The sequence below is a fragment of the Fomitiporia mediterranea genome (assembly GCF_000271605.1).
Source record: "Fomitiporia mediterranea MF3/22 unplaced genomic scaffold FOMMEscaffold_7, whole genome shotgun sequence".
Lineage (NCBI taxonomy): Eukaryota > Fungi > Basidiomycota > Agaricomycetes > Hymenochaetales > Hymenochaetaceae > Fomitiporia > Fomitiporia mediterranea.
In genome coordinates this window covers 1,117,497-1,130,996 of record NW_006760392.1, presented here as the reverse complement: position 1 = coordinate 1,130,996, position 13,500 = coordinate 1,117,497, and the positions used below count along the sequence as shown (strand labels likewise).

Genomic DNA, 13,500 nt, shown 5'->3' with positions numbered 1-13,500 from the left:
TTATTTTAGAATGTAATGCTTATGAAATCATTTTATTAGATTACTTTTGCTATTATTAAATACATTTGTTGCGACTTTTTCGTGATGTGCTATATATGTTATGAGCCAACTCTACGTATAGAATTTTGAACTTCACCATCGAAGTTTTCAGGAAATTATATCTCGGTAATGAGTCGGTATGTACAGTACATAATACGATGATACAGTTAATTGGTCCATTAACCAGTATTCCTCTACTTTATAGGTATAATCTGATTTGATAAGTTTTGTATCTGGTTTAAGAGTACTACATTTACAATCAATTCACACATCACCTGATCCTGCTAAGTAGGTGCTATCAGCACGCGTCAATGATGGTACAACGTCTTGCTAAACATTGGCACAGACACAATGAAATACTTGTGGAGATATCGAAGGTAATCTCATCAACCGTGGTGTAGAAGTGCAGATATGCGGGAGGCCGCGACTCTATGGTCCATACGTAGAATACGAGTAAAGTCAGAAAGACCGGACTCCGATTCTTCGATCGGCCATAATGCGAACTCGATCATTCCTTTCACAGAACTTACGGTCACTTATAATCCACCTTGAGCCCATAAACGCAGAAGCAACTTGTGGTGTCAAATATGACTTTCTTTAAATCACGCTTTTGCATCGGCCTCCGATGGGCTAGGTTATTTCGTAACATCTTCTGTCGAATCGTTCTTCTGATGGCCCCAAGGGACTTAAAATGGAGGTATAGTAAATCCGAAACTGTTGGAGGAATGTCGACTCTCTGTTTCCTGCTGTCGCTCTTTGCTTTTGTCCAGTGTGCTTGCTCTGTCGCTATTTCAGCAGATAAGAGAACACGTACATCGATTTTTCCGGACCTGTATGAAGCTTCTGTGCTTGAACTGCAGGTTGGGCTCGAGCAGGGTCAATTCTCTAGCGTTGATCTTGTCAAGGCAAGTGGTGTCTTCCAGTCATTAAAATGAATTTCATTTCATTTTTTAGTATACCAGGCTTATTTCGCGCGCATCGAAGAAGTGAATCTGAAAGGACCAGAGCTTCGAGCGGTTCTCGAACTAAACCAGCTAGCTCCGACTCAAGCCGAGGCTCTGGATCGCGAGAGGAGGCTGAAAGGAGCACGGAGTCCCAGTACTCGTCAAGGATAATATAGGCACTCTTGTGTCCGAAGGTATGTGGCGATATGTGATCCGAACCAACTGCTGTTAAGCGAGTATCGACAGGATTAAATACGACAGCAGGCTCATTCGCCCTTCTGAAATCAGTTGTACCCGACGATGCAGAAGTCGTAAAGAGGCTTCGAGCTGCTGGTGCAATCATCTTGGGTATGTACAGTAAAATGGATTTAGCATGCTTTCCACCGATCATGTTTTGTCATTTCTAGGTAAAACTAATCTCTCCGAATGGGCTCGCTACAGGGGCAGTCTCGCATCAGGCTGGTCTGCTCGTGGTGGCCAAGCAACGAACGCGTATTATCCTGGAGCGGATCCAATGTGGTTCATCATCGGGCTCTGCAATTGCAGCTTCCATAGGCCTTGTAGCTGTTGCAATTGGAACAGAGACGGATGGAAGCATCACATGTCCAGCTAGCAATAACAACATCGTTGGTATCAAACCAACCGTCGGCTTGACTTCTCGCACTGGAGGTATTTCGATAGCAATACAGCTTTCTTCACATCCCAAAAGTTACTAACTCAGACAATTTGCAGTTATCCCCGTTTCCAAGCATCAAGACACTGTAGGACCACTCGCTCGATCTGTCGCTGATGCTGCCGCAGTACTTTCTGTAATAGCTGGTCCTGACCCTAACGATAACTTCACTCTCGCACAACCCGTGCCTGCCCCCGACTTTTCACGTGCCCTTGATGCCAATGCCCTCCAAGGTGCACGTATCGGAGTACCACGTCGGGTATTTTTGAACGACAGCATCTCAGGAAACGACCCATTTGTGAATCAAGCTTTTGAAGAAGCAATCCGTACGATAGAAGGCCTTGGAGCGACGGTAGTGGACCCAGCGGATCTTCCCAGTGCTGACGAAATTCCAGTAAGTAAGAACGAATCTCTCGTACTTGCTGTTGACTTCAAGGTGAGTCTCTCCATAAACGATTGAAACGCTTGTACGAATTATACGAATATATTCCTTTAGGTGCAAATAAATGCCTATTTCAATGCGCTTCTCAAAAACCCTACTGGTGTTAGAAATCTAGCGGACCTGATTGCATTTGATAATGCAGATGCCGTTCTAGAGGAACCGGCTGGCTTCATGGACCAATCGATGTGAGTTGCACGTACATTCTACTAAATCTATGATGTCGTGAACAGGCACTAACTCGGGACTGTAATGGAGGTTTACAATATCAGAGTCTACGAATGGTTTTAATGTCACGTATTTCCAAGCTTCAGCCCATGACAGAGAGTTGGGCGGAAGTCGCGGGATCGATGCTGCGCTCAAGGCATATAATCTTGATGCTCTCATCCTTCCTGCACCTGCTTCAGGCTTCACCACCGTCCCACCAGGTGAGCAGAGCTTCTGCAAAATACTGGACAACCTATTTGCTAATTGAACGAAAAATTGCATATAAATGAAGCTATTGCCGGTTACCCAATGGTCACTGTACCGCTTGCTTTTTACCCTGACAATGTGACTGTGCGTAGTGCAGGACCGTTGACCGTCTATCCCGCGCCAGGGGTACCCATCGGCTTGGCGTTCATTGGTACAGCATTTAGTGATTTTGATCTCATAAGTTATGCATATGCATACGAACAGAAGACGCGAACGCGTTTGGCTAGGAAGGCATATGTCGCTGCTATTCCGAAAACACAGCTCGAGGATGTTGTTGGCCATTGAGAAAGGTGATAGGACGTTTCCGAGACGTATAGATAACTTACTATGTACATGTTATAAACAAACAAGTATTGAGCAGAAATGAATCACAGCATTTTGCCTGTGATTATGCTCAACCTGACAGAAAGCACAAAAAGCCATCACGTTTGAATGAAAGTAGATAGTCTCAGCTATTCTTCATGGCCAAGGTGCATCTACCACGACCAGCTCGCTAACTTTCCCTGTGCAGCATCATATTCACTCTTAATTGTCTCGACCACTCTTTCACTCCGCGGGATGAAACGACAATCAAAGGTAACAGGCTTCGAATTGAAGCCATCCGTGTAGTTCCACGAGTCAGGTATGATCTCCTTTCCGTTTTCATCCAACGCAGGTAGAATGTCAAAAGCCCACAGGAGACGTGCGATGTTGATGAATAGCGAGTTGCGTGCAAGGTGCAATCCAGGACAGATTCGACGTCCGAAACCTAATATCTGGCGGTCAGCTATCCGGAGGTACAGCAATCTTTGAAACAACAAACCAAAAGGAAGATCGAAAATTGCCATGCGCGGATCCTTTGCATTGATGAATCGTTCTGGACGAAATTCTCCTGGGTCTGGGAACATGACGGGATCATTCATGATCCCCCTGATGATTACCAGTCAACAACAAGAAATTCAATGAAAATAAAATACAGACGCAAGGTTCGCGAAGACCGTTGAGCCTTTTGGAATATACATTCCATTGTAGACATCATCAGCCGTAGACGCATGCGGTTGACCACCAAGCACTGCAATAGGACGCCACCGGAGCGTCTCATTGACTATCGCTGCAATGTACGGAAGGTTGTCGTAGTCCTCGTATTCTGGCATGCGATCGGGACCGAGGACGGAATCAATTTCAGACTGTGCTCTTTTCTTCACTTCGGGGAAATGCAACATTGCAACTGGCAAGAATAGGTGAGTTTTAAATGTACATAAGCTGTGTTAAATGAAAGTTCCACACGTATGAAAGACATCAACGTCCCGGAGGTCTGCCATATATTTTCAGTAATCTATCCAAGTGAAATGAAAATACCGATGAACGAACGGTTTCAATACCCGCACCAAATGGCGAAGACACAGAATAGGCTAAGTACGTGTCACTCATGCTAATTTTCTGTTGGTTCTGTAATGCTTCAACAGTCAAGCAATCGGGGATGGTCCCTTTCGCCATACGCTCTTTCACGTCCTCAACTAGGTGAGTAAGTAGTTTAATGTCCCTTGCTTTCTGTACTTCTGGTTCACGCCGGAACCATTGCAGGAATTTCTTAAGAGAGTGTTTTTAGTAGGAGTAACTTGCATTGGCTTCACAACTTACTGGAAGTTTGAGGAGCCATGGCCAAGACTCGACGATATACTTTCCCGGAATGCTTTAAGATCGTCAGAGAGTATATGTATCTTTGTAAAGAAGGCATACTTGACACTACGCGCAGAAACACCATATTAATCATCACCTGGAAAACTCAGAAGCAAAACTAGCTAATACCTAATCAGATCTGCACAGCTGCATCAGCGAGGCAAGCATCCGACGTGAAGTACTTCACGTACAATCCATTGCAGCCATGTTTTCCGCCACTATCCATTCATCGACACTCTCAACACGTCTACCATACGTTACTGAGGTTACGACCGAAGCGGCATACCTAAAATACAGTTTGACGAAAAGCCCGAAAACAAGGAAACTTGTTCATGGTAGTACATACCTTTGAATATACTTCTCGTAGTCTTTTGGATTTTCGACCAGTTGTTGCATTGTGATTTTCGATTCAAGTGTTTGAATGGATTTGTACTTCGCTGCTTGACGCAGATGAAATCCAGTATGAAGAATCTGCAGCGCCAAATAGCATCGTCATTAGCAAGTATCAGGAAAGCTGCAAAGGGCCGATGAATACCTTACGCCATTTTCTCCACTCTTCGTTATTTGGGAGCATTAATCCTCGCATGTTGTCTGAAAGAATTTCGCCGCTAAGAGCCCGAATCGATATTTCAGTCGCGATTGAGTTTAAGAATGCATGCAGATCCTCACGCCACGATAAACCGTGGTCTGCTAGAGTATTTATCGGATCTCTTTTCCAGCAGGTCCCACGCCGCCTGAGCAGTACCCAAAACTACGAAATATCAGTACTATGTGTATTTGATATACGAATTCATACCAATGACAGGTGTATTTCCGAAGAAGAGAGACACAACGGGCCCTGTGAAATTCGGTCAAATAAAAGCCCTCATAAAAATATATATGACATGCCATAACGTTTATTCAGCTCTTCGAAAGCACGCCACGGCTTTCGGGCTGGCAATTGGTGCTTGTTCCCGATAAGAGGTAATCCAGCCGGGCCTGGAGGCATCCTACGGCGCAACGCGCAGCTGTTTAGAGAGTACGAAATGACCAATATTATTGCAGCAGCCAGTGACAGAATAGCAACTTCATGGTGGATAACCCAAGAGCGAAAAGACCATGATGGATCCATAGCCGAGGATTGGACCTGTTTGATCAGTAAATTCCGCCCGCGCTCAGAATCTCGAAGACCCAGTCTGATAACAGTCGAAAACGAGGACAGTCCAGCGGTGCGAAGCAGCAGTTATGTCTCTTATATCTCTCGAACCGGAAGCGGGTCAACATATCAGCCATATTCAAAAAAGAATTAGTGATTTATTTGTAAGAGATCTGTGTATGATCGTCCCGTCTCGCTGAGATTCAAAGCCGAGTGAATCTCCAAACCCAATTGTGCCATGGTCACCTGCCCTGTAGCGCCAATGCTTACAGTACTTCGTAGAGAAACTATCGGGAGATTTTTTTGTGCGGGAGAATTCCTGCATTTACAATTGATTGGCTGAAGACAGCAATTGAGTTGGTAACGCTATCTTTCAGTGAGAGGCTTGACAAACTCTCGTATTCGTCACGTGTTCCAAACGCGTCCAAATCGCGCCTCCCACCAGCGCTGCAGTGTAGTGCCGCGTCATCCTCACCATCACAACAAGCTATTTCATTCGTTCATCCTTCTCGTCGCATATATAGATATATAGAGTCGTTCCTGGATATAGAGGACTGTTTCAGAAGTGAAGCGTGACTAGGACTGCGACGAGCCCATTGTTGGCTCATGGCTGTTTCTCGAGAAAGTCTGGTGCGTTCAATAGCCAGGAATGGAAGGAGTAAGTGCATAGCTGACCATTTCCTTGTAGTGGAATAGTGGTCATGATGAATCTGTGGAGGTGAATCAAAGGGCTCTTATTGACAAGGTCCTGGCACGGTATTCCGGCGAGTTCACCGGTGCGTTCCAAATTCACTCGGCGGCTATCATTTCTTACGCGACCTCTAGTCTTCCGAGAGCTACTCCAGAACTCGGACGACGCCTCTTCAAAATCTGTAGAAATTCACTTCGAGACACAGGCCCATCTTGATCGAAGGAAGACAGCATCGGAAGTCGCAAGTATCGAGCTCCCTCTAGTAGTTGACAAGTTTCCAGATTTGAGAACGGAACCGGCATGTTATACATGTGCTGTGAAAATTGAAAAGGTTTATTAATACTATCCTCAGGTGTCTCAATGGACGTTTAAGAACAATGGCATCATATTCCGCGAGGAAGATTGGAATCGACTAAAGAAGATTGGTACGGCGGATTTCCTAGGATATATTGCGTTCGAAGAAATCTCATAAAATGTGCAGCTGAAGGAAACCCCGATGAGGAAAAGATAGGGGCATTTGGCGTTGGTGAGTGATGGCGATAGGTAAAAGTGAGAGTTGTTAATCTCTCTCAGGTTTCTACAGTTTATTTTCTGTCACTGAGGAGCCCTTTGTAACTTCTGGGGGTACGCTTATCTCTAATTATCTTTCTGCATGCTGAAGCTAACAGAACGAAAGATAAGTGGATGGGGTTCTATTGGAAAGATAAGAAGGATCAACTATTCGCTCGTCGTGGCACGCTCCCCCAGCCTTCTCAATGGACAACATTCGAGATGGCGCTCCGCGAACCGGCACCGATGCCCGTCGCTTTTGATCTCAGCCGCTTTCTTGTGTCGTCTATAACATTCATGGTCCATCTTCGTGAAGTTTGCATATATTTTGATGGTCGGATGCTTTCACGACTTGTGAAGGATCCGGGAGGTGCGACCGCGGTGTCTATTCCGCAGGGTCTAAAAACGAAAAGTCCGCTAAGCACGATGCACATTAGGGCTATTTCATCGACACGTATGTACCACTTTTAGAGCCTTTTTCCATAGCGACTCAATCGACATATATATTCAGCGTTGTTCATTGAGGCCGAAGTAGCGCGCTCTGTTTACAAGTCGGGTACAACGAAAATGCAAATCATCACACAGGCAGCCCGTGCTCTCAAACCTGCAGCTGCAGCTGTCTCCTCTGGTTTCTTCTCGTCTCTTTCGTCTTTGTTCTCCAGTCCATCGCAGTCATCAACCCCACAACGCACAGAGACGCAGACAGCTCCTTTGTCACTAGAACGAGAGAAAGACCCTTTAGAGTTACTTAAGTCGAGCGTCGTTCTGCACATATTTTCCGCGGAGGTCGACGTTCGATTAGATAGGAAAATGAGCACAGAGGTTTGTGCGGAATTTTCTTGACCAAAATTTGGTAGAATAACAATGTCACAGTTGCAACGATCTACGAAGAAGAGTCCGCCGAACCATTTGCGTTATGATCTGATTTATGTGAGTGTGGTCATCGCCACTTCCTTATTGGGTCGTTTCCTTCTCTTCTAGAAGCTGATTTGATGCCAGACGGGGAAATCTGAATACGATGCCAGTATGAAAGAGGACGAAAAGTTTCAAGACTCTACGGGGAGCATTTTTCAAGGACTGAGGGCTGACTTGGAAGGGTAGGTATATATATATCCACTGCGCAATATCATAACTGACAGCAGTCAGTTCTGGGTCCGCTCGGATATTTATTGTGAGCACTTCACTTCATTTATTACAGCACGCTTTGCTTACTGGTTTCAGGGCCATGCCACAGGGCAGACTACAGGGCTCGGTGGACACATGGCGGCACGTTTCATCCCGACGGTGGAGCGCGAATCTATAGACCTAGTGTGAGTGACTTTGTGACCTTCACGACACATACCTCTTACAGTTGTTCTAGTGATCGTACTGTATCTCGTAGGTAAATTAATTCGTTCCAATGAACTTTTGCTGATATTCAACAGAATGGAATAAGGAACTTCTTTACGTCGGTGGATTTCTCGCACGGGCGGTGTACGAAACCGAAATAATGAGTATTCGTGAGCTCTGGACTGCGTCTGCTGAAGGAGGGTCTGGCGGAATTGACGAGCAAATCCAGTCATGGTTGACAGACCGATGCCTACACGCTCTCAAATTTTTCACGTTCCATCCATCGACTCCATCGAATGTCGTTTCTAACCTACTCGAAGCCGCATTTTTCTCCTCCGGAACTTCACAACCATTTTCAATCATGTCATCCATAGGAGTTAAGAGTGCGGCGGATGTACGCATCCCGGACTCGACCTTCTCTTCGTTCCTAACGCAATTGCCGGTCCTCCCAAAAGAAATTGCTACCGGAGCAGAACTATTGGTCAACGCGCTCCGAATCCGTGGGCTGATAAAAGACATTTCCTTCGCTGATGTGCTTGGCGAACTTCGCGCTCGTCCGCTTTCCCAGACAGAGCTTGTAGCTTGCATGAATTGGTTCGTTCGTGTATGGGCCGCTGGAGAGAGCGTCCATCCCAACCTTCCACAAGTGCGACAACAACTCATAGAAGCTGCACTGCTATCTATTGGAACGGGTACAGCGAAGGAAAGAATTGTGCCGTTGGAACAGATACGTTCTTTCGTTAATCTACGTTCGATGGGGTCTGTTCTACCACTCGACGGACCCATACCGGAGCACACTATCCCGATCGAAGTAAGCAAGAATTTCCAGGTTTCCGACCTTATCTCCACCTTTGGCTGGCAAGAACTTACCATTGTTGACTGGACGCGCTTCGTCGTTAGTCCTGCCGCATCAGCAGGCGGACCGGAGCATGACATTACAATCTCAGCAATTTGGGCGGAACGTGTCCTAAACACCCTCGCGAGAGCTTGGCCATCTATGTCAAAATCACACCAGGCTGAAATTGTGAATTTGCTCAAGGATAAAACTTGCATTCCGACACGTTCTGGACTCAAACAACCAGGAGAGGCCTATTTCCCGAATGCACATGTCTTCCCTGATCTTCCTGTTGTGACAATGCCGAAAGGAAGTCAAGTGAAGGGTAATCTTGAAAAAGTACTCGAGGCGCTTGGAGTGCGAAAACATGTTGAACTTCAAGTTGTCTTCGATCGGTCAGTTGAATATTTGTTCTCAGGAAATAGTCTTATTCATCATTTGGATTTAGTATGATAAAAACTGGAGATTGGACGATTGCAGACCTGATCAAGTATCTCGTCGCTGTCCAACAGACGTTATCGTCGGTGGAGATGGATCGCTTGCGTCAGACTTCCTGCTTTGCGAAAGAGACGGTAGGCGATGAAGCCGAAACGGGTCAAGTAACCAAGCCGAGGTTTAAGGCAGGAGATTTGTATGAACCTTTGGATGTATTTCGCCAACTTAAGTTACCGATCATCGACTGGGGTGCACAGACAAAATGGAAGCCTCATTCAGAAGAAGGTGAGCTCACATTCAATAGAGATGTATAGCAAACCTCTCTGAGATTCCATTAGCAAAATTCCTATTCGCGCTGAACCTTCGTCGGTTTCCACCGTTGTCTGAAATTCTTACAATAGCTTCAGATCAGGATGAAGTGCGTCGGTCAGCAGGATTGCGATACTTCTTGGACAATATTGCCAAATATCCAGACTATGACCCAACAGCGGCAAATAGCCCGCCGTTTGTACCTGCAGTAAAGCCCGACGGCAACCCCACGATGGGTACACCAGATCAGGTCTTCATGAACTCCGATGCAGCTGTATTCGGTTTCTTGGTCGCACATTCTGATGTTCGTGACGACGCCCAGGCCAGACTCAAGCTTAAACAGCACCCGCCTTTATCAGCCATTCTTCCAATTCTGGAGAAATCACCGCCAAAGGATCCGTCTCTGGCAAGAAAATGGTTCGAGACACTTGCTGGTCGAATTACTGGTGCGTAATTAGATAGAGAGGCTTGACTGTTGTTGACACTTTGCCATAATAGAGCTTTCCCCTGCTCAGTTGAAGAAGCTGACACAGATGCAGATCGTTCCTGTTGCTCAACCTTTGTCAGCAGCAAAAGACGTTGAAAAGGTGCAGGCCCGGTTACTTGCCCCGAAGGATTGCTATTTCAAGCGAGAGGGTAGTGAGAATCTCCATTCTAAGCTCTTCGTCTTCGTCGACTTCGGCACAAAGGCCAACGCATTCTTGAGTGCATGTGGAACGAAACATGAACCTTCAGTCGAAGAGATTGTGCAGATTCTTCTCGAAGATCCTAAGCGATTCTATCGGCTCGCCGGAGGGAAAGACAGGTAATTAAGTTTATCCGTCATATTAGGAACATGAATGACTAACGTGAACTTTTAGTTATCTCATGGAATTGAGAAACATTGCCATAAATCGACGCTTAATTTCTCCTGGCATTGTGTCACGCATGAAGAAGTCGGCGATATTACTTGGGATACGGCGTGTCAAAAAAGAAAAGTCTGGCTCAAAGAAAGAAGCCATTGATGATGCTCTCGACGAAGAAGAATGGGATTCTCAATATGATCTTCTAAAACCCGATCAAGTTGTTGTCGCAGACGACACAAATGCGTTTCAATTCTTCGGTGATTCCGTCTTTTCGGCTCCTCAAGAAGACATCCTGGAGAGTGAGTAATCTATCTTTCCTCAAGAATGCTATCCATTGAGGCATCATCTCTGTTGTATCTAGACTTCTACTCCGAGCTCGGCTCCCCTCGATTGACTACTCTTGTCAGAGAGGACTATAAGACTAGTGCGGAAATTAAGGATGCGAAGCTAGCTAGAGACGTTCGGGCACTGATCTTAGAGCGTCTCCCTCTATTCTTGCATGAGCACACGCACGTGAGATCTAAGGTTCAATATAGCTGGCTCAATAACGAAAGGAACTTCGTTGTGCGGACGTTTGGCAAATTGACGGTAACCAAGCACCTCAATTTCGAAGCAACTCGGATTTCCCGAAATCAAGATGCGTCGGCCACCGCGAAGAAGGCAACTTTCGGACCAGTAGAACTTTGGCTCGCGGGAAATGCACAGGTTGACATGTATGAGTGAGTATCTGTGCACGTCATATCTCTGGGTCATGCTTATGTTTTCAATTTCTAGAGTGGCTATTTCGCTCTGCCGTGTACTCTTTGATGTGCCAAAAGTCAATGATGCTTTGCTGTTCATGACCATATTGTCTACCGACCTTAGGGCCTTAAGAAGAAGAGGTTACAACGGTCAGTCTTTTCATAAACAGTATAAGTATCCAGGTGCTGATACAACTCACAGTGGATCGCATCCTGAAGAAACAGCGTGCTGAACGTGAGGCCGCAGAACAAGCCAGGAGGGAGCAGGCCAGAGAAATGGAAAAACTTGTTTCTGATATCTCACCAAATATGCCACAGCATCCGCCCCCAACAATTGCATCTAGTTCTACTGAACCGATATCCCAGCCCCCGCAACCCGCATCGACTGATGGCCCACCTTCTCCTCCATCCAAAGATCTTGAAGAGCGATCGCATCGGCCGACGTCAAGCATTGCTAATCAATTCGCAAATTGGCGGCGTAAATTGGGTGTGGCGAACAGGGGTGATACCTCCAACACTATTGCTGAAGATGGGCATTCATCTACTAGTCCTTCAAGGCCAACCTCTTCTCAAGGTCGTTCGCGTTCACCGCCAATTCCAGGTGGATTTCCGGGTGTTGACAGTGCCCCACACCAGCCTCAAAGCAACGTCACGCCTCTAAGTAGCATAGGTAATCATCAATTGTTTTGCATTCACGTTCCATTTTAACTGGTCTTCTCTTCAGAGTCAAATATCAAACAAGCTATCACAGCGTGTCGAGAGGAACGTGGCAATGTTCTTCAAAATCGCGAAACTATGCAAACGGTTCATGAGACCCTTGATGAAGGTTATTGTGATATCTCAGGCCGTGTCAGCGACTTGGTAAATATCGGTATGTTACTCAGTACAAGATTCTGTTCGAAGATTATTTACATTGCGGTTCCTAAGGGTCCATGTCTGACATCAAAGTTTTTGTGGCGAAAGGTCCGTACTTTCTTCGTCTCAGACACTAACTGTCTAAAGCCTTGAATAGATGTTCCTGAAGGAAGAAATATCATAGCTGCTAAACATGATTCGATTGCTCGTTTCATACATGTCATCCGTCCGTTGCGCACATTGTACAAGCTACCACCAACAAGTGTCAACATTTTCTACGATATGGAAGGCGATTCCATCGCTTTCAATCGCAATGCAAGCCTCTTCGTAAACTTGCGATATTATGAAGCATGGCGTGAGTAACTGGTAGATGCTCGTTGGACGTTTAGTTGACAAAGTCACACATACCATACCAGATGATCATGACGTCCACAATGGCAATTTATCGAAGGCATTTATCTCATGGTACGTAGATGTCACTCTATCCTTCAAATGCTAATGACAACTCGTTGTACAGGTTCTTCACGCTCGCCCATGAGATTGCACACAATCTCGTTCAGCCGCACAATTCTGAGCATGAATTCTATTTCTCGTCGATCTGTGAAGCACATGTCACACAGCTTAGTGGACTTATTTCCGGCACTAGTTCGACTTGACTATCGGTCCTTTCGACATGCCACCTACTCGACAAGTGTTGCTAGACAATGATTTCCGCCCACTTTGTTCTAACTTATTCCAAGTCTTGTATATATGCCTCACATTATCCACCACTCTTCATTGTACTGCTCCGGCAACCATAGTTCTAAGTCACTGATTTCAACTTGTCTACTGACTAAGACCTGTCAAACAGTTGACGAAATAGCTTATCTTGCCTCAGACCAATATCTTCTACGCTTTTAGATCCTCGCACGATATCTTAAATTAAATGCATTATATGCTAGAAGTGCTTTTAACTCACATCCGGGTCGTTGGAGTCAGCCGAAATCTCCGCGTCAATTCTACGATCAACTGCTACTAAGCGAGACGCCTCGATAAGATCATTAGTACACCGAATGACTTGAGAGTGCTGACTAGGGTGTTACCTTTAGGCTTTGGGGCACTATTGGTTGACTCAACAAAACACACAGTAGAATGAGCAAGAATATTATCCAAATATATGTTTGTATATCCTTCGTTTGCCTCTCACAGGTTACAGATGCTGGATCGAGCATTTAAACTTTTTTTTTGTTAGAAAATAATATGAACGAGAAAACTTGGACTACTAACGAGGCGAGCAAAGAATTAAAATATACTGCCTCACGTTGTCAGTACTCGACCAGCACCAGCACAATTGTAATTTAGAACTCACATTTGGGAATAATGAGATCAAAAAAGACATATATGTGGGGATGCGCTTTTCCCTTGTGTTGCGCGTCCGTTCCCACGGCTTCCAATTAAGAAATTTATTGCTTATGTGATCAAATTTTGTGTCCGGTTAAAAGTAGTGATTGTACAGGAACATTTCTGTTCCCCACACCTAAGATAAAATAATAGAAAAATAAATTTCATG

At 45.4% G+C, this 13,500-nt stretch overlaps 3 protein-coding genes across 3 annotated transcripts; 2 read left to right on the top strand and 1 right to left on the bottom strand.

Annotated features, from left to right (window-relative positions):
- Window positions 1–764: 764 nt before the first annotated feature.
- On the top strand, window positions 765–2,854 carry FOMMEDRAFT_29115 (amidase signature enzyme; the record flags this gene model as incomplete). The annotated part of the gene is made up of 9 exons (XM_007267354.1): window positions 765–951; window positions 994–1,137; window positions 1,160–1,177; window positions 1,230–1,331; window positions 1,425–1,652; window positions 1,716–2,092; window positions 2,153–2,283; window positions 2,354–2,523; window positions 2,667–2,854. The coding sequence occupies 9 exons, from the start codon at window positions 765–767 to the stop codon at window positions 2,852–2,854; spliced, it is 1,545 nt and encodes a 514-aa protein (XP_007267416.1).
- Window positions 2,855–3,045: 191 nt separating this feature from the next.
- On the bottom strand, window positions 3,046–5,339 carry FOMMEDRAFT_157171 (cytochrome P450; the record flags this gene model as incomplete). The annotated part of the gene is made up of 14 exons (XM_007267353.1): window positions 3,046–3,317; window positions 3,372–3,478; window positions 3,530–3,776; window positions 3,836–3,863; window positions 3,920–4,138; window positions 4,190–4,241; window positions 4,289–4,294; window positions 4,358–4,367; window positions 4,420–4,514; window positions 4,575–4,699; window positions 4,764–4,836; window positions 4,898–4,979; window positions 5,025–5,066; window positions 5,123–5,339. 14 exons carry the CDS (start codon window positions 5,337–5,339, stop codon window positions 3,046–3,048), a joined length of 1,575 nt encoding a protein of 524 aa, XP_007267415.1.
- A 494-nt stretch (window positions 5,340–5,833) lies between these two features.
- FOMMEDRAFT_109078 (uncharacterized protein) lies at window positions 5,834–12,843 on the top strand. Its single transcript, XM_007267352.1, has 26 exons — window positions 5,834–5,993; window positions 6,052–6,139; window positions 6,189–6,352; window positions 6,407–6,479; window positions 6,536–6,580; window positions 6,628–6,678; window positions 6,731–7,057; window positions 7,115–7,425; window positions 7,477–7,533; window positions 7,603–7,700; window positions 7,750–7,774; window positions 7,825–7,913; window positions 7,964–7,980; window positions 8,028–9,162; window positions 9,216–9,487; window positions 9,541–9,957; window positions 10,010–10,316; window positions 10,372–10,655; window positions 10,718–11,075; window positions 11,131–11,246; window positions 11,299–11,766; window positions 11,821–11,967; window positions 12,024–12,059; window positions 12,109–12,306; window positions 12,368–12,416; window positions 12,469–12,843. Exons 1-26 carry the CDS (start codon window positions 5,970–5,972, stop codon window positions 12,605–12,607), a joined length of 5,295 nt encoding a protein of 1,764 aa, XP_007267414.1. The 5' UTR covers window positions 5,834–5,969; the 3' UTR covers window positions 12,608–12,843.
- Window positions 12,844–13,500: the final 657 nt, after the last annotated feature.

Coding starts and splice junctions, on each gene's coding strand:
- FOMMEDRAFT_109078 (XM_007267352.1), top strand. CDS start 5,970: ATGGCTGTTTCTCGAGAAAGTCTG. Junction 7,534..7,602: donor TGCGTTATGATCTGATTTAT/GTGAGTGTGGTC, acceptor ATTTGATGCCAG/ACGGGGAAATCTGAATACGA. Junction 10,317..10,371: donor CTCGCCGGAGGGAAAGACAG/GTAATTAAGTTT, acceptor GTGAACTTTTAG/TTATCTCATGGAATTGAGAA.